Source organism: Pelophylax lessonae (assembly GCF_965119305.1).
Source record: "Pelophylax lessonae genome assembly, chromosome: 10".
NCBI classification, from domain to species: domain Eukaryota; kingdom Metazoa; phylum Chordata; class Amphibia; order Anura; family Ranidae; genus Pelophylax; species Pelophylax lessonae.
This window is the reverse complement of record NC_138777.1, coordinates 91,502,933-91,522,548: the sequence shown is the minus strand read 5'-3', so window position 1 is coordinate 91,522,548 and position 19,616 is coordinate 91,502,933. Positions and strand designations below refer to the sequence as shown.

The window sequence follows — 19,616 nt, the reverse complement described above, 5'->3', positions numbered from 1 at the left end:
ACATATTACGCAGAATAAAAGTGTGTTAGACATTAGGTCTGCAGTAGGATACAGGTTTGAATATCCATGAGAGCATATTTTCTCCTTGGTCCCCAAGTGGTTGCACTAAGAAACAAACATTTCAACAAAAGTGTTTTCATGGAGCCCCAAGGAAACCCTTAGCAAAACCATTTTACTACTTTCACACAAAGCATCACTCAGACATGGAATTACCCTCATTTTACTTAGCAAGAAAAGTCATGCAAAACATACTGTAGTCAAAATAGCAGAAACTGAATGGTCAACCTTGGTGAACCTACATCTTTTTACAACCTAATAACTAAATGCCTGTATAAATATAGGTTGCCAGAAAGTTTAGACATAAAGACAGGACATATTTCTGAGACCCAGCATTTAATTCAGCAGTGAACAGGTTAAATATCATATTCACCCCACTCCTCCCCCTTCCCTCTGTGAACTAAACAAATCCAACGCTGACCATATTAAATACGAAATAAATAATAATACCATAAATACTTGGTTTAAAAAAATAAAAATCAAAATGAAAACATTGCACACAATATATTTATATTTATATATACTCTTTGAGAATAAGCTAATTTATACCGTTAATAAGAGGATCAGTGTTCCCCCCACACACACACATAAGTAAAGGAGAGCGGTAAAATTTAATCTCCTGCCTGTATTGCAATGGAAAGCTGCAGTCTAAAAAAGCAGCATATTCTTCCTTATTTTTTCTTCTCTGTTTGAAGTGGTTTGGAGTTATTTTAGGTATCGTTCTGTGTAACCAAACTGGATTCTAATGAAAATGTCTATCAAAACAATCATGTTGTTTCATGATTTTAGTTGATTCAACTTTCCCAAAGTCCATTGGTGAAATTTAAATCCTGAAATAAGTCGTCTTCAAGAGTTGCTTGGTTGTGTCATCTACGTAAATTTTTTTTGGGCTTACCCTCATTATGAGAATTTTCTGTTCTCGGATACCGCGTGAAGGACATTTTACATGACTTTAAGAACGATTCTGAGTGCGCTGCAGTTCTGCATAGTGAGCAAGTAAGACCTCTTTTTATAGAACCATATCCTGCAATGTTTTGGAAAGGTCTAAGAGAGTTTTTGGCTTTTGGATCCTCTTCAACAAAATCAGAGTATGTCCCATACCCTCTTCTGTGATTAAACATTTGTTTCTGCAAACTACCTTTCAAAAACCCAGTTCTAGAGTACAACAGACTGATAATAAACTGGAATTTTATCTACAAATATAGGTAGCACGCAGCTACTAATTGAATGACTAAAAGGCATATCTTCAGTTTCAAGGCTCAGTCCTTTGTTTCTTCAGACAGTTGCAATTGTTCATTATGTCTTTAGTTTTCTATCAGCATCTAAGCCTTCCAATTTTTTTAAATACAGGTCCTGCTGACTAGGGTACTGTCTATATATTGTTAGGAAACTAGAATCCACTGCTCTCTCAAATAGCAATAGGAAAAAACATTTGGTGTTTGTGAGAGCATTATCCAGAACATCAAACTTTAACAACGATCCTAGCTGATAACTGCCTCATGGGTATCTTTCATTTTAGTTTGTATTCCAAAGATATTCCATTGATGGTTTCTTGCTGAAAAATTGTTTGCAGCCGCTGGGTAATGCAAACGCTTGCCAGATGCAAACTGGGATCAGAACTGACTAAACACAATCATTTGCCTTGAAATAAACTTAGATTTCTTGTTGAAATATTCCACAATGTGCCTTTAAAATGTCATTATTAGCCAGTCATTATATTTTATTAACTGCCATGGCACCTTCAAATAGACAATGGAATGTATTTGATCTGAACTGTAATTAACTGTTGGGTAAAATTCCTTATCACAGCTTATCTAAGCACTCCTAAGAAGTAAATTTTTCCTAATTTCCTGAAAGTACACTTTATCTTCTCTTCAATCACTGTCAACAAACCTAATTACTGACCTGGAGCATTCATAGATAGATGAATATTGATGGGCAGTGGAGGACAGGTCAGGCTACCTAGAAGTCTTTGCTCCCATGAATCCAGCATGGTGTTTTTCTGCATGTCCATTGTTCTTAAATCTTTTGCTTGTAAGAAAGTTGATAGTTTCCTACAACCAGGAGAGATGTGTGTGGATGGGGGGCAGAGGTGGTTTCGGTTACAGGAGTGGTTCAGAACTGGCTTCCCAGAAGCCCAGACTCTTATTGACGGAATAAAGGTAACTGTTGGAGAGACTTTCCCAGAAGTCTCTGCTCTCACAGACAGAAATTGACAGACAGGAGACACAGGCCTTTCCAGAAGCCTCTGTTTTTACAAACAGAAAGTGACCATTGCTGAATATTAAGAAGGCTTTCCCAGAAGCCTTTACTTTCATGGTCAAAATATGACTGAAGTGGATTCGTGACAGGCTTGCCCGGAAGCCTTAACTTTCACAAAGGGTTACAGATGCAGGGATCTTCCCAGAAGCCCCTACTTCCACTGGACAGAAAGTGACAGAACTTTTCTTTTTTTTCCCAGGAAGCCTTTGATGTTGTAGTAACCAGTCTTGATAACCTTTTTCATAGTACTCCATAATATGAATGGATAGAAAGTGGCATAGACACATAATGGCTTTTACTAGAAGTCTCTGCTGTTGCTAAGTGGGGATGGCATATGGTGGTTTGCCGACAAGGCTTCAATATGTGTTGCTCTCCCAGGTAAAGAAAATATACTGCTAAAACATAAAAAGGAGACATCCCTGGAATGTTTTAATCCCATATGTTATAAATGGTACTGGCGTCACGGTGTGAGCTAGGGCTTTTCCCCCACTGAAGGAGGTAATTATGAATTCTAAACAAAGGGTGCAATGTGGGGAGGAGGGGGTGTGGACTGGCTGCAGTGGTCTTCTGTTATATAGTGGAAGGTGATAAGGGGTCTCCTAACTTTTACTCGCTCGGCTGTGCTGTAAATTAAGCTGGTTCATCTGAGCTTCTTCTAGACCATTGAGCTTTTTAAGACGCAGCTCATCTAGTTTTCTCCAAAGCTCCTGGCGTTCTTTGTCTCGCTTCATCTCCCTATTAGGAAAGAATTAACATACATAAATCAAGGGGAATACTCAGTTTAAATAAAACACAACCTAAGGTATTTAAATAGCTATCTGCATTTGCAAGAATCCCAACTTCCCATACTGTTTTTTTGTCTTCAAAAGCCAAGACCAAGGATGATTGTAATGTCTTGTTTAAAGTTTACTATTCTGAGCATTGTCAATGCTGTCTATCTAATGTATAATTCAAGCATAATCTCCATATAATCCAGTTTGATCAAAAAAACTAACTATGAATACTTCCTGCATGTACAAAGAATAAGAATCACCTACCTGACGGGCACAACCTTGTCAGATCTGAGGCTAAACTCTTAGTGCCCCAGGAGAGGCTCACTGTCTCTTTCTCCCTTCTTCTTCCTTTATCCCTTTATCCTTCCTTTTCTTCCCTTTTTCCTTTTGTTCCTACTTATTAAACCCTTTGGTAGTTTGGGGAGCAATGTAGGACCGCTGGTCGACCACCATTGGTCCCACTGCCCGTTTGCAGGCTGTGTATTTAAACATAATGACCAGCTACTGTGATCGATTCATGGCTGAAATGACCCCTTGTCTTGAATGAGAGTGCCCCAGTCATGCAGTTCATCTTTGGAGGATGTATCTTCTGTTCTTCAGAATTATAGTCATAGCCCAAAAGCGCGTTATACCGATTTCTTAACGACCAATGCTGGATGTCAATAATGTTATCATGTACCAGTACTTCTCTATACTGTAGTGTATGGTTTTATATCTTTATGGTTTATAACCTTAATAAAAATAATTGGAAAATAAGAATGCTTATATCTATAGTAATTCAGTGTATTTGCCATATATAATGTAGGCAGTGGGGTTTGTGATTTTGCCTCCCTTAACTCACTGTCTCCATTAAATAGTGTGATAAGACAGTCAAGCCACCATTCCAAACAAAAATTACAACCACCTTAGCTGGAGGCAGCCCTATGACACATTGGAAGCTTTTCATTGCGCCTTTAAAGAGGAATGGACTGCCTCCAGGCAATGACAATATTGGCCCAAACGTAGGCTCAGTGTGTAATCCTAGGAATCGTGGTAAACAATCACAATTCTAATAAAAGTTCTAATGAAATTTCAAATAAGGAAGTCCATAGGTATCATATGGGGTGCTCACTGTAGTAGAAGCTTGGTGTTGGAAGTAAGAAGCAACTCTAAAGGACAACAAAGGAAAGAACACAAGCGCCTTCTCCGTGTAACGTGCTAGAGATTTATTGGGGATTGAAACAAGTGTTAGTCACAAAAGTGTGTATTACATAGGCATTGAGCACTGTTATACAGGTGCTCAGCTTCAGCATCCTGGGGGTTCCTGATGGACGTAACAAGCAGTGTTTCAGTGTATAGGACAGCATCGGTGGCCTCCGCTGCTTCTTGGGTCCATGGAACGCACAGTCCTGCTTGCCGTGACGTCACTTCCAGGATGTGATGTTTATAGGTTGGCGATACATTTGTGAAGCATGCGCCCCTTCTTCAGGCCATGACAGTGCCATTTTGGAGAAGGGCTTATAAAGACACAGACAGTGGCTGTGATCTACGGCACTTATTACAGCCAAAAATAGCAATTTTCCCTAAAATATGTATCGCTATGCATAGACTGATTTCAGAAACAATATAATGCATTGTGCAACATTAAAATTGTATAAAACATAAAAACACAAAAACAAAACACACAAATTCCCTTGACAGTTAAGAGCCATGTTGTTGAAGCAGCAGAGGCCACTGATGCTGTCCTAAACACTGGAACACCGCTTGTTACATCCATCAGGAACCCCCAGGACGTTGATGCTGAGGACCTATTGAACAGTGCTCAATGCCTAAGAAATACACACTTTTGTAAGTAACACTTGTTTTAATTCCTAATAAATCTCTAGCATGCTACACTTAGAAAGTGCTTGTGTTCTCTCCTTTGTTGTCTCCAGGCATACCTGCCCTTAATTTATCCATTGCTATACTGTATATGCTCCAACATGGAGGTTCTCATAGTCTAGAGTAAGGACCACAGTTCTGCGGTTTTCACTCTCCGTCTATGATGAAAAGTGATGATCTTACAGTGGGTGAATCAGGAAATACTCAGCCTACTATTTAATTCGTCTCAGCAAATGGGGTTCTTTATTACCATAAATGGGCATTATTAATGTCAAGCACCCAGGGCATGTGCCCCACATGTACAGCTGCCTTACATTTTTGTTTTTGATTTCTGGCTGCCTCTTTAGCACCACCTTCCACATGTCATGTTGCCATAGTCCCAATCCCTAACCATGCATTCCCCACTGGCAGGAAATGCAAGGACACTTTCTGTTCAGACTCAATGCATGACCACGCCCACCTGTGGGCTAATCGGGATGTGTGGGTTGTTGTGAGCTACTGTGAGATAGAGGGTGGACTGCACTGTGAGAAGAGCGAGCAGGGTGATTGTATTGTGAATAAAGAGAGGTCAGGGGTCTGCATTGTGTGGGAGCATAGAACTGGAGACTTGTTGGAAAAGTACTCCATGTCTTCATTCCATTTGCAACAGCATACTTGTGTGAATCTGGATTCAGTTCTCTTTTGTCAATCAAGACAAAATCTAGGAGTCACCTGAATCCAGAGGCAGACCTGCAAATTGCAGTAAGCAAGAAAGTGCCATATATTGATAAAATCTGGAATGAGAAGCAGGAGTAAAGAAGTCACTGAATTTTATGTTCACAGTTGAGATTGATTTTACTTTTCACATTTTTTGTAAATAAATTAGCAAATAATCTATTCAAAGTGCAGGAAATGGTTGCCACCATCCCTCCTATATAGATTTCCTATGCAAAACCTCTGTTTTTATGGGATTTTGTAGGCAGCCAGAAAAAATATATAGACATATATGTTAAATTAAAACATATTTGTATATATTTTCTTTTCTGGTTGCCTACAAAATCCCATAAAAAAGAGGTTTTGCATAGGAATTCTAAATAAATAATTGCCATATTTTTTTTCAGTATTTGCATGTTATGCATTGAGTTAAAATTTGTTCATCCGTAGTATTGTATGTGGTTCAAAAATTAGAAATTAGACTTCTTTATCCTGAAATGTGATATTACTTTTGTAGGAGGTGCTAACATTAAAGCAGTAGTGAACCCTGCAAGGCAAAGTTATAATGTGCTAATATGCATCGCATACTAGCACATTATGTGAAACTTACCTTAAAAAAACGAAGTCCTCCAGCGGCGCGCTGTCACCACTGACAGGGCTTCCATCTTCACCCGGTCTTCCTTTCAGGTTCCGGTCCTTTGATTTGGAAGAGCTGCGATGACATCAGTCCCACGGATGCGCACAGAAGCCACTGTGCATGGCACAGGACTCAGAAGGAACGGCACGGGCATGCCATTCCTTAAGAGCCCATGCACCAGTGACTTCGCCGCTTCGCAAGTAAATATTTTCTAAACGGTGCAGGTTTAGGAGATATTTACTGTACCTATAGGTAAGCCTTATTATAGTCTTACCTATAGGTACAAATCAACCAAGGGAGTTTACTCCCACTTTACTCAAACATTTACTAGGGGTTGGGAACCACTGCACAATAGCAATGCAAAAATGAAAAACAGAACGCATGCGTGAAGACTATTCTCAGTATATTGATTTGAATAGGTTTTTTAAAATTTCAAACAAAGTGTACTTTCTAGGATCCTACATGGTCTGTTTTCTACCATTGCTTTTTGAAGGTGAATATCAATCTGCTTTCTCTAACCCCTAAAGGTCTTTAACTTTTAATTACACTTTCTCTATCCTTGATTGAGTTGGAGCACCTTTCATGAAAGCTTTTACACAGCTTAATGTTTAAAGACTATACATGCTGCCAGATTTATGGTCATGCATTCCCACATAGATAGGTAATGGTTACCTCAAGTAAAATTTTTAATGTTGGAGAAAAGCCCAACTACATCTGTTCCTAAAAATGTCCCCCCCCCCCCCCCCCCACACACACACACACACACACTTTTCCTGCCTAATCTGTATAAATAAGGTCTGTATACCTAACACTATCTTTAATCTGGTCTGGTCACGTGATCCCACAGCTCCTGCTCCCCTGTGTCAGTGAGCAGCTGCTGCAGGGGAGAGGAGGGAACAGCCACACCACAGCTGAGCCATTGGAGCCTATGGGTGACATCACAGCTCCCAGAATTCAGAGTTGTTGTTGAGCACTTCCATACACAAAGCTGCAGTATATGTGACCAAACTGTGAGGTAAGTATACAGATCTTTTTTATATGGGTTAGGCAGGATAGGTAGGAGGAGGTTGGGGGAAGAAATATTTAAGGAACAGATAAAGTTAGGATTTTCTTCCACTTTAAAGCTGAACTCCAGCTTTTGATACACTTTACATAGTTCATTCGGAATAGCTTGATCAAAACTAACTACAGTATGTCCCTCACTAACATGTGAGGCCCCTGGATGCAGGCTGAGGCTACATACAGCATTGTGTTCCGGGTTTGAGCCGAGACTTCCTGTGTCATACACAGAAAACAATAGAGTCTATCTGATCGGCCCTTAGCCATTCAGAGAAAGCGATGTATAAATCAGGGAGGCGGGTCGATGCTCTGTTTCAGCCAATGTATTCTGGGTATGAGACAGGAAGTGTTGGCTCGAACCCGGAACACAGTGAGATATGCTGTATGTAGCCTCAGATACATACAGTTTATACAGCACATCCAGCGGCCTCACATGTTAGTGAGGGACATTGTTCGTTTGGGCCAGCTTGGAGTTCAGGTTTAAGCTTCAGTAAAACATCTGGCGATATCCAGTGCTCACATCAAAGTAATAAACTACTTGTAGGGTATTATTTAATATTGCATATTCCAAAACCTAACATTTCAACTTGATTAAGCATACAGTTTTCTGTAACCGGACTTACTGTTGCCTGTCAAGTTTATAGGATGCGGTGAGTTCATCAAAGAGTTTCCCATTCATTTCCATAAATGTCTTCAGGACATTATAAATCAAGGAGACAATTGTCCTAAAGAAGAAACAGAAGGAATCATCAGCTGTTGAAAAGAACTTGCAAAGTACAGAGGATATAAATGCAAAAGGTGCAAGAATATATTGTTGGATGATAAGTAGAACTAGCCTAAAGTATAGCTATAGGCAAAACTTTTTTCTGTTTTGGATAGAATGACATAGAATTAGAATACCTGTTAGGGAGATTGACCCTTTCAATTTGTCCTGTTTGCTGTTATCATTGAGCATAAAAGTGAAAGCAAACCACACATTTCTGGTTTTCATCAGAGCAGGATTAGAGGGGAAATCTTTCACTGGTGACAACAATGAATTTTCTCACTTTGGAGGGATTTTCACTTACTATCTGTTTTGGCTCTCAGACAGGAAGCAAAGTAAAATCTCCCCAAATGGGCCCATCAATGCAGCCTATCAGTGGCCATCAGTGCAGCCTCATCAGTGCCCATCAATGCAGCCTATCACTGCATGGGGATCACAGGAAGGAATCGGGAGGAGATTCGGCCAGATCACACAGAGAGAGGATCTCCCGCTGTGACAAAGCTTGGATCTGAAATGCTGGCCGCTGTAAAACAAAGTTCCGCCTCCTGGACCAGCTTCTTTGATAGACAGCACATTGGTCCAATGCTGGAAAATGGAATCAGTGTGCTGTCTAGCATAGGAGCTGGTCTAGGAGGTGGGACTTTGATGACAGTGGCCGGCGTTTCAGATCCAAGCAGTGTCACAGCGGGAGATCCTCTCTCTGTGATCCGGCGAGCTCTCCTCCCAATTCCTCTCTGTGATCCCCATGCAGTGATAGGCTGCACTGATGGGCACTGATAGGCTGTATTGATGGGCCCTGATAAACACTGATGAGGCTGCACTGATGGGCACTGATAAGGCTGCTCTGATGGCCACTGATGAGGCAGAACAGATAAGCAGCACTGAGGGGGCTGCACTGATATGCTGCAGTGATGGACACTGATATACTGCACTGATGGGCACTAATGAGACTGCACTGATGGGTACTGACGAGGCTGTACTGATGGGCACTGATAGGCTGCATTGATGGGCCCTGATAAGGCTGCACTGATGGGGCTGCACTGATGGCCACTGATGAGGCTGCAATGAGGGCCGCTGACGAGGTGGCAATTATGGTCACTGATGAGGTGGCAATGAAAGGCACTGATAAGCTGCACGGATAAGGCTGCACTGATATGCTGCATTGATGGGCACTGATGTGCTGCATGGATGAGCACTGATAGGCTGCACTGATGGGCAATGATGAGGCTGCCCTGATGGGTACTGATATGCTTTATGATAATATTGTTACCGGCTATTGTACCGGCTGCTGTACAAATTTGAAAAGGGTCCTGTGCATTTCTGGATCTGGTTCAGGTGCAAATTCAGGGAAAAATTTGCACCTGAATCACACCTGAACTGGTGAACAAAAACGCACAGGACACCCGATTGCAAACCACAGCTGGACCTGTGTGAACCCAGCCTTAAGGCCTGGCTAGTAGCTCAGAACTTTTAAGCCCTGTTCTAGCCAATATGAAAAAAATGCCTTTGGTTTTACTTTAATGTGGTTGTAAGTGGTTTACCTTCATGCATTCTATGGAGGAAGGTTAAAAAACCTTCTGTGTGCAGCAGCCCCCCCAGCCCCCTAATACTTACCCGAGCCTCCTCTTGATCCAGTGATGTCCACGAGAGCCTTGCCTTGCCAGGGACTTGCACTCCTGATTGACAATTACAGCCAGTGAGCCAATCAGGAGACTGAGGGGGCAGGGCCAAGTCACAGCTATGGGTGTGAATGGACACACAGAGCAGTGGCTTGGCTCAGGTGCCCCCATAGCAAGCTGCTTGCTGTGGGGGCACCTGACAGGTAGGAGAAGCCAGGAGCGCTAGCATGGGACCCCAGAAGAGGAGGATCCAGGCCACTCTCTGCAAAACCACTGCACAGAGCAGGTAATTATAACATGTTTTTTATTTTATTGAAAAAAAAACTAAAGCTTTACAACTACTTTAAGTGTACAGGTTATCTGTAGCCTCAATGAGTTCAGTTAAGTGACAGATGATTGATGCATCCAGCGTTGCATTTTAGGAGGAAAGGAACAGATAATAAAAGCTTCCAACACTTAGCCCTGGTTCACACTGTTGCGATTTAGGATGCGTTCCAGAACTGTTTTATTCACATGACAAGTGAAGTAGCATGTGTTTCTTTGAAGGCTGTTCACATATATGCAGTCCGTACGTGATGCGATTTTAAAAAGAGTCCTGTGTGTGCGATTGTTAGCCCTGTATAGTTGAAAAGAGACTGATCGGAAAACACATAGGTGTTCAAATGCAATGCAATTTCAGTACATGTTCTAGGACTTTATGCTGTGTCAGGAAAGAGAGAGACACGCCATAAATTAAAATTGCAGCTGCATCAAAATCGCAATGGAATCACAGATGAACGTGGGTGAAATCACGCTGGCTGTAATCCTTCAAATCTCACTATCAAACTCATTCAAATAGCCCCGCATCAGTGTGAACCTAGTCTTAATTTGGCTGGTCAGCACTTAAAAAGCAGTTATAAACTGTTTCCAACATTTAGATTAAAAACAGGGATTTGTAGTGCTCATTTGCAGATCTATGTGTAGTAAAACTGTCACACCAAGGCACCTCTGCAAAATGTGGCCTCATCCTCCTTTTGGGTGAATCTCAGTGTCTGATGTGCTGTGGTGCCTTTAAAAAGAATGAGCACCCAAATATAAGATAGCTTGGAGCAGCTAATTTTTGTAGTATGTGGTACAGACACACTGGCGTTGTTCAGCTCTTTTGTCTCAGCTTCTGTTGTCTATCAGAACGACGTCATCTGTGACAAAATGCGTCAGATCGCGATGTGCTGACGTCACCGTGTACAGTATCCCGAAAGACAGCCGGTCGGCTTTATGTTTTATATGTGATATATATTTTTACTGCTGTGCTTTATGTTCTATATGTGATATATCTTTTTACTGCTGTAAGTTCAATCTTTTATTCCTTATATTAAATTGTTACGATTTTACACTATGGCGATTTTACTGAATGACATCCTTATAACTATGGAGCTGGACGTGTGGATCTTGCTCATATGATCACCCATCCGAGTTTCCTCTGCGTCTAAGAGGCCCTGGCGGGGTTATGCCAAAGGTGTTATTGACCTCAGGTCCCTTCCTTTTGGTAAGAGGCCAATTGATCTTGGTGGAGGAATTTCACTTCTGGTGTTAGTAGTCACATTTTGTGGGAAGCAATACATGGATATCTTCACTTCTGAATTTATGTATAATTTATATCACCTATAATACATATTTTGTTTATGGTATTATTTTTAGCACAACTTTTTTGATTTATACAGCTTCTCATATGTTGATTTACCTTTAGGAAGGGGGTACCTCCAGGTTATATCTGTTTTTAATGTGTTCATTGCTATATTTTCTTATTCTTGATTCTTGTATATATCCTAGTTCAGGTGCTTATATACTTTAGAGTTAGTAACTACACTTTACAAATATGTCATTGCTTGGCAGTGCAGATTTAATTGCAAATGTATAGAAGAAACAAAAGTATGTTTTAAGCTGTTGAAAGCAGTTTAAAGTAAAGTTTCTAGTTCTAGCTAGTTGGATCAAGTGCTGGGGAATATTTGTAATCTCTTCCCTTGCTCCAGAATGCAACACTGGGATTCTGAGTGGCCAGTCTCCAGGACTCCAGTGCTGTCATTCAGGTCATAGAGAGAGTTCATTAGAGTTCACCAGAAAGACTTTGAGATAAAGCAGGGCTTCTTCTCTTCATTCCTTCACTTTACAGGAGGATTATTAAAGTATAGCTAAAGGGAAAACTTTTTTTCCTTAAAACTGGGACATTTGTTTGTGGTGAGGGGGTTTAAATTACTTTCAGGTTTGTATTGCTGTCTGTGTCCCAGTAGATCACTCTCTCTAATTGTTCTGATCACTATTGTCACCAATACTGAAATTTTGGGTCGCCACCAGACAGGGCTGGCCTAAGACACTGTGCTGCCTGGGTCCAAGAATGAAATGCTACCCACCCCCCCCCTCACGAAAAAAAAATTGCGCCCAACAAAAGGCCCCCACATCCATTATTTTATATAACTATAACCTTTAGAAAATATTATGTATACTGTTATCTTCTTCCATAACTCACCACCGGACTGGTCCACTAAACACCCACTGTGTGCCCACCGCCCTAGAAGATCCAGCCTGCCCTGCGAAAGATGGAGTGCACTGATGTCTGAGGTCATTGCGCACACCACGATCACATGAGGGAAGTTCTCCAGAGGAGACACTCCGCCTCCTCATACTCATAAGTTTACACTACAGGCGGCAGTATGAGATGGGGAAATGCCACCCGCAACACGCCCCAGACTGATGGCATACAAAACTGTTGTAAAAAAAAAATCTTGGGAGTCAATTTGCTGCCCCTCTCAAAGTGCTGCCTGGGTCCAATGGACCCAGTGGGACCCATGGTAGGGCTGGCCCTGCCACCAGAACAGGGATAGAGGAGGAAAAGCCGTCCAAACTTGCTCCCATGACAACTGGCTAAAAGAAGATTGCCCTCACATTTGAAAGATTTAATTTTACTTCCTGTTGAGTCTTCTAGATAGAAGTGATGTGAAGGAAAATCTCCCTAAGGGCACTTTCACACTTGTATAACTCCAAAGTTGCGTCGACTTTGCAGTACAACTTTGGTGCAACTTTGATGCGACTTTGGATGCGTGCAACTTGGATACAACTTTGGCTTTGACCAGTTTTAATGGACAACCGTTGCACACAAGTTGCATTGTATAGCATTTAAGTATGACTTTCATGCAACTTCTGAGGATAAACATTGAAGTCTAAGGCACTCAAGTTGCATTAAAGTTGGACCAAAGTAGTGCATTAACTACTTTGAACTTGCTGCAACTTTAAGTTGTACATTTATGAATGGGTATCATTGGAAAACATGGGGAACAACAACATGTCGTACAACTCTGATGTCCAAAGTTGCATGGCAACTTGCACAAGTGTGAAAGGGGCCTATAAGACACAGATGGAAAAACAATCACAGCAGGTTTAATCTTCCCCTATTCTATCCAAAAGAAAAAAAAAAATGACCTTCACTTCCCGCCTGCTCCAATCTGCCACCTGAAAGCTTTAACTGCAGGAGCATTTTATGAAAACAGTGGGCCTGTGTGCAAGATGATAAATTGAGCTCCATTGGTCACTAAATTAAAAAAAAAAAAGTGGCGTGCTTTAATGTATTGAAGAGTGGGGACATGGTTTTCATTGTACCAGGGTTGTTGCTAGGAACATAAAAAAACTTGGGGCACCTTTAGGGAACTCCAGTAGGGCAGTAATGCAGCGAAATTAGCGTGCCATTGCAAATTGTGGGCGTGGCCACATATCATTAACAGTGGGAGGGCTTAAAGGGGCATGGGGTAAATAAAACCAAAGTCTTCTTGTATCCATAAAATATGTATAGATTGCTAAGCCAGCAGGCTAAACAAGAAACAAAATTGCAGATTCCTCTAAGGTAGCCACACAAATTAGGTGGATGGAAGAATCCTTCCCACTGGACATTGCCTGTCCCAAGTACAATCCTACCCCGAGATTAAACTTTCCACCAGTAAAATTCTGCCCCACGTTATCCCACATAGCAACAAATTGAGCTACAAGTTTGGAAATTACTTGCTAAGCGATTGCTAGACTTGCCAGGCTTCACAAGTTTGTTGCACCATTGCAGCAAGTCCACATTGCATGACTGCAGATTAACTTTCTTTGCAAACATTCTGCAAGTCTGCTGCAAGTTCTGGTTCAGTTGTGTTTTGCAATAGTCATCCCAACACAGAGGTCACTGTGACTTGCTGAGCTCTTGCTGTAGACTTACCACTGCAACTTTGCTCTTATTAGAGACTTGCCACACAAATTTGCTACATATTGGGAAAGTGTCAATTAGAACTTGTGCTGCAAGTTATCCTTGCTATCTGTGATTCTGTCCCCAAGTGCACAACCCCCCAGGTTAGTCTGTACCCAGGACAATTCCCCCCCAGGTTTATCTGGACCCCAGTATAATTCCCCCCCACCACTCCAGGTCAGTCTGTTCGCAATACAACCCTACAATCCCACACTTCCCCAGGTTAGTCTGACTGACCTAGGGGGATTGTACAGGGCACAGCCTAATGCCCCGTACACACGTGCAGATTATCTGAAGACTTTTGTCTGCAGACTTACCAAAACCATATAATATGAGGTCAAACCTAAACACTTTCAATTTGTATGCAATCCGGCAGGCCCTTGCACTACATAGAAAAGGTAAATCTGAAGACAAAAGTCTTCAGATAATCTGCACGTGTGTACGGGGCATAACTTTGGAGGTGGTTGTACTGGGGTACAGAATCAATTTGTCACAATTACATTTGCAGAGTCCCCCCCCCCCAATCAAAATCAGATCTCAGGTCAGAAAGACTGGCATGGGAGATCTAATTTCTCCTGGGCTCCAGATGACCTAAGTGACCCACCCCAGTCAGAGATGCTGATCCCGCCCATACAGCTGCCTGCAGCTCCAGCAATAGGATCTGTGTGTGGCTGCAGGTGAAATCACATAGAATCAACTGTGACAGGAGCCACACAGATGGCAGTGACAGGAGCCAATATAGTGGGCAGTGACAGAAGGCGGAGCCACATAGCCGACAGTGACAGAAAGTGGAGCTAGGGTTGCCACCTCATCCTTTTAAACCTGAACACATATTATTTGCACATATTATTTACAAATGTTCTGAGGCTAATTTAATGCAGATAAGGCACCAAGTGAGTTTAATTACTACCTTGATCAACCACAGAACCTGTAATTATTATGTGTTTGGGTTAAAAAGGATTAGGCGGCAACCCTAGGTGGAGCCACACAGCTGAGAGTGACAGTAGCCACATAGGGGGAAGTGACAGAAGGTGGAGCCACACAGCCAAGCGTGACAGGAGCCACATAGGGGGCAGTGACAGGATGCAGAGCCACACAGCTGAGAGTGACAGGAGCCAACATAGTGGGCAGTGACAGAAAGCGGAGCCACATAACTGACAGCGAAAGGAGGTGAAGCCACACAGCCGACAGTGACAGTAGCCACATAGGGGGCAGTGACAGGAGGTGGAGCCACACAGCTGAAAGTGACAGGAGCCACATAGGGGGCAGTGACAGAAATCGGAGCCACATAGCTGACAGTGACAGAAGGTGGAGCCACACAGCCGAGAGTGACAGGAGCCACATAGGGGGCAGTGACAGAAGGTGGAGCCACATAGCCGACAGTGACAGGGGGTGAAGCCACACAGCTGAGAGTGACAGGAGCCACACAGCTGACAGTGACAGGAGCCAACATAGTGGGCAGTGACAGAAGGCGGAGCCACATAGCCGACAGTGACAGAAAGTGGAGCTAGGGTTACCACCTCATCCTTTTATACCTGAACACATATTATTTACACATATTATTTACAAATGTTCTGAGGCTAATTTAATGCAGATAAGGCACCAAGTGAGTTTAATTACTACCTTGATCAACCACAGAACCTGTAATTATTATGTGTTTGGGTTAAAAAGGATTAGGCGGCAACCCTAGGTGGAGCCACACAGCTGAGAGTGACAGTAGCCACATAGGGGGAAGTGACAGAAGGTGGAGCCACATAGCCGACAGTGACAGGAGGTGGAGCCACACAGCCAAGCGTGACAGGAGCCACATAGGGGCAGTGACAGGATGCAGAGCCACACAGCTGAGAGTGACAGGAGCCAACATAGTGGGCAGTGACAGAAAGCGGAGCCACATAACTGACAGTGAAAGGAAGTGAAGCCACACAGCCGACAGTGACAGGAGCCACATAGGGGGCAGTGACAGAAGGTGGAGCCACATAGCTGACAGTGACAAAAGGTGGAGCCACACAGCCGAGAGTGACAGGAGCCACATAGAGGGCATTGATAGAAAGTGGAGCCACATAGCTGACAGCGACAGAAGATGGAGCCACACAGCAGAGAGTGACAGGAGCCACATAGGGGGCAGTGATAGGATACGGAGCAACACACCTAAGAGTGACAGGAGCCAACATAGTGGGCAGTGACAACAGGCGGAGCCTCATAGCCGACAGTGACAGGAGGTGTACCCACACAACTGAGAGTGACAGGAGCCACATAGGGGGCAGTGACAGGATACAGAGCCACACAGCTGAGAGTGACAGGAGCCACATAGGGGGCAGTGACAGGATACAGAGCCACACAGCTGAGAGTGACAGGAGCCACATAGGGGGCAGTGACAGGATACGGAGCCACACAGCTGACAGTGACAGGAGCCAACATAGTGGACAGTGACAGAAGGCGGAGCCACATAGCCGACAGTGACAGGAGGTGGAGCCACACAGCCGAGAGTGACAGGAGCCACATAGGGGGCAGTGACAGGATGCGGAGCCACACAGCTCACAGTGATAGGAGCCAACATAGTGGGTAGTGACAGAAGGCGGAGCCACATAGCCGACAGAGACAGGAGGTGGAGCCGCACAGCTGAGAGTGACAGGAGCCACATAGGGGGCAGTGACAGAAATCAGAGCCACATAGCTGACAGCGACAGAAGGTGGAGCCACACAGCTGAGAGTGACAGGAGCCAACATAGTGGGCAGTGACAGAAGGCAAAGTCACATAGCCGACAGTGACAGGAGATGGAGCCACACAGCTAAAAGTGACAGAAGCCACATAGCGAGCAGTGACAGGAGGCAGAGGCACACAGCAGGCAGTGTCAGGAGCCACAAACCAGGCAGTGGCAGGTGGTGGAGTCACACAGCAGGAAGTGACAGGAACTGCACAGAGGGCAATGGCAGGCTCTGCTGCAGTGCATCAAGCTTGTCTGACCATGGGTGCAGTGTGGGTCGCAGCGCAGTGGGCCCGATTCCCATTCCCATTCCCAAAATTACAGTCTTACGCATGCTTCCCCATATGAGTCATTTTATTGAAGAACTAGCCATATAATTAGCTTTTCAGCAGCTTGTACAAAGTGAAATGCTAAAGTGATCACTTTAGCTTTTCATTAGAGACAATCTCCGTTTCAGCTTTCCATCTTGTGTGAATGAGGTGTTAAAATCACAATAGAAAATAGGTTTCCAAACAAAAAATGTGATAATGCTGTGCATTGTGTTATAGCATGTGATAATGTTGTGCAGCATGTGATAAGTGATACTGCAGCTTGATGAGTCAGTCTGTGTTTGTTTCATTGTAGAATTAAAACCAATGACCGAATGCAATATCCTTAGTCATGAGAGTCACCTCATATAATGAATCTATTACAGGCGGCCCCCCCATTATTGACATATTACAGCATGCTTCCTTCCTGGGACAGCACTTACTGGTTCCAGTGCTCCTTGGAGACTTGGTAGAGTGTGCCGAATATCAGGGGGAGGATGGAGTGACAGTTTTCCTCTATCAGACTCAGGATGTACTCATTGTTCCAGAAATAAAGTGCTCGCTCTGCAACCTGAAACAAGATATCAAGACAAATTATGTAATTAAAATGGTATTAAACCCCAAAACAGAAATGTAATACATTGCAGTTTATCAATCCTTGGATGTGATGGCTGCATTCGTTTTCTTTTTTTTTTTAGGCTTTTCCCTCTATGTTTTCACCTGATGCTCTTGCCTCTAACACACCTCCTGTATTAAAGTGTCCCACTCTGGATGAAGGAGCACAGTGGCACCTTTGGACAGCAGCATTGTCTGGGGGGAGGGGAATGTTAGATGTACTAGCAGATTTAGATACACTAAAAAATTGAAGTCAAACTCCAAATAAAAGCTGATCATTGTAAGCACCCCTGTCAGTATTAGACATTTTGTCTCAACACTTAGTTGATACATTTGCAGGACAGCTTGTTCTGACTTACCAGGTGAAAATAAAAGAAAGAAAGCCTAAAAAGGAAACAAATGCAGCCACCACATCTAAGAATCGGTAAGCTGCAATATAATGCATTTTTTTTGCTTCTGGTTTTAATTTTGCTTTAAAGTGGTTGTAATGGCACAAGGATTTTCACCTTCAAGCATTCTATTTAAAACATCTTCTGTGTGCAGCAGCCCCCCCTCCCCCCAATACTTATCTAAGCCCCCTCTTGATCCAGCAATGTCCACAAGAGCCTTTTCTCTCGGGGACTCGCACTCCTGATTGGCTTTTGTCAGCCAATGGCTCCCGCTACTGTCAATCACAGCCAGTGAGCCAATCAGGGGACCAAAGGGGCAGGGCTGAACCGCGGCTCCGTGTGTGTATAGACACATAGAGCCGTGGATTGATAGTGTGCCTGCTTGGGTGCCCCACAGCAAGCTGCTTGCTGTGGGGGCACCTGGCAGAAAGGAGGAGTCAGGAGCACCATGCTTGGGACCCAAGAAGAGGAGGCTCAAGGCTGCTCTGTGCAAAACCAGTGCACAGAGCAGGTAAGTATGACATTTTTGTTATTTAAAAAAAAAAAAAACAAGCCTTTTAATATCACTTTAAGTCTGAAAACAAAAGCTGGCGAATTAAAAGTAGCAAGTAACAGATAAACACATGTTACATTTTTTTGTAGCAATATGACAGCTATATACCTGAAAGTGAGGACTGGAAATGCAGCGAGCGATCTGTTTAAATAGTGGCTCTTGAATCTTCACAAACTGGGAGGGTTCAATGACATCTAGAATTTCCTCCAACTCTCCAAGGAACATTACCTGCCAGAAGACACACACATTTACCGACATGACAGAAGTGTTACTCTGGGTTATAGTGTGAGTGCAGGATTACCAAACTTTATCATTTACTATCATCTCCCTAATTAACTTCTTTGCTAACAAATATGCTCATAGTGCTGTATAATTCTCTTTGCCTAATTTTGTTATCTCCCAAGAGATTGTAAAATAAAAAAAAATTGAGTTTCAGGACATATAGTCAATCGATCAGTTTATGTCAGTTTCTCAATGTTATTCAGGTCATATTAAATTAAAAAGAGAATTGTGGGAATGGAAACATACATACTGACCTAGATTGCTATCCCCTGCCGGCTCTACACTGAGAACTGATCAATCAAAGACCACTGATCACTCAGTTTTTGGGTCGGCTCTGAGCACAGAGTGATGACTGAACTCTGACCCTCCAGCCCTTACTGGAGCGCCCGGCTGTGGAGGGGGAGGGACTGGCTGGCTCAGACTCTTAGTGGTGTTCTGATAGGCTGAGCCAGCTGCCAGTCAGGCATCTGGGTGGATTTCAACAATATTGTTGGGATCCCTGCAGATCATTGACTAGCTCTAACATGTCAGCTGACATCGGGCCTTAGCCTTTATCTGCGTCAGAGAAGTGCGCACTAAGTGCAACCTTGTGACCCACAGGAAAAGTATGGCCCAAAATAGCTTTGGCCATACTTCTTTCATTTGTTTGTGTGTGTCTTTTTTATGGGTGTAATATGAAGAATAATGTAACCATACTGCAAAATAAATCAAATAGATAAGAAAATCTGCACTTTGTTGGAAAAAAGCTGGTATACAAAGGCGAATATTCTTGCGGATTCTACAAGGGGGT

General features: G+C 43.1%; 1 protein-coding gene across 1 annotated transcript in view; it reads right to left on the bottom strand.

Annotated features, from left to right (window-relative positions):
* Window positions 1-204: 204 nt before the first annotated feature.
* The window catches only part of PPP2R5B (protein phosphatase 2 regulatory subunit B'beta), a 144,469-nt gene continuing 125,057 nt past the window's right edge, over window positions 205-19,616 (bottom strand). The window contains exons 12-15 of the mRNA XM_082270016.1: window positions 18,653-18,772; window positions 17,431-17,558; window positions 7,965-8,066; window positions 205-3,054 (exon numbers count right to left, since the gene is read on the bottom strand). Of these exons, the coding sequence (XP_082126142.1) occupies window positions 2,919-3,054; window positions 7,965-8,066; window positions 17,431-17,558; window positions 18,653-18,772 (486 nt within the window). The 3' untranslated portion in view covers window positions 205-2,918. The remainder of the gene's footprint in view (window positions 3,055-7,964; window positions 8,067-17,430; window positions 17,559-18,652; window positions 18,773-19,616) is intronic.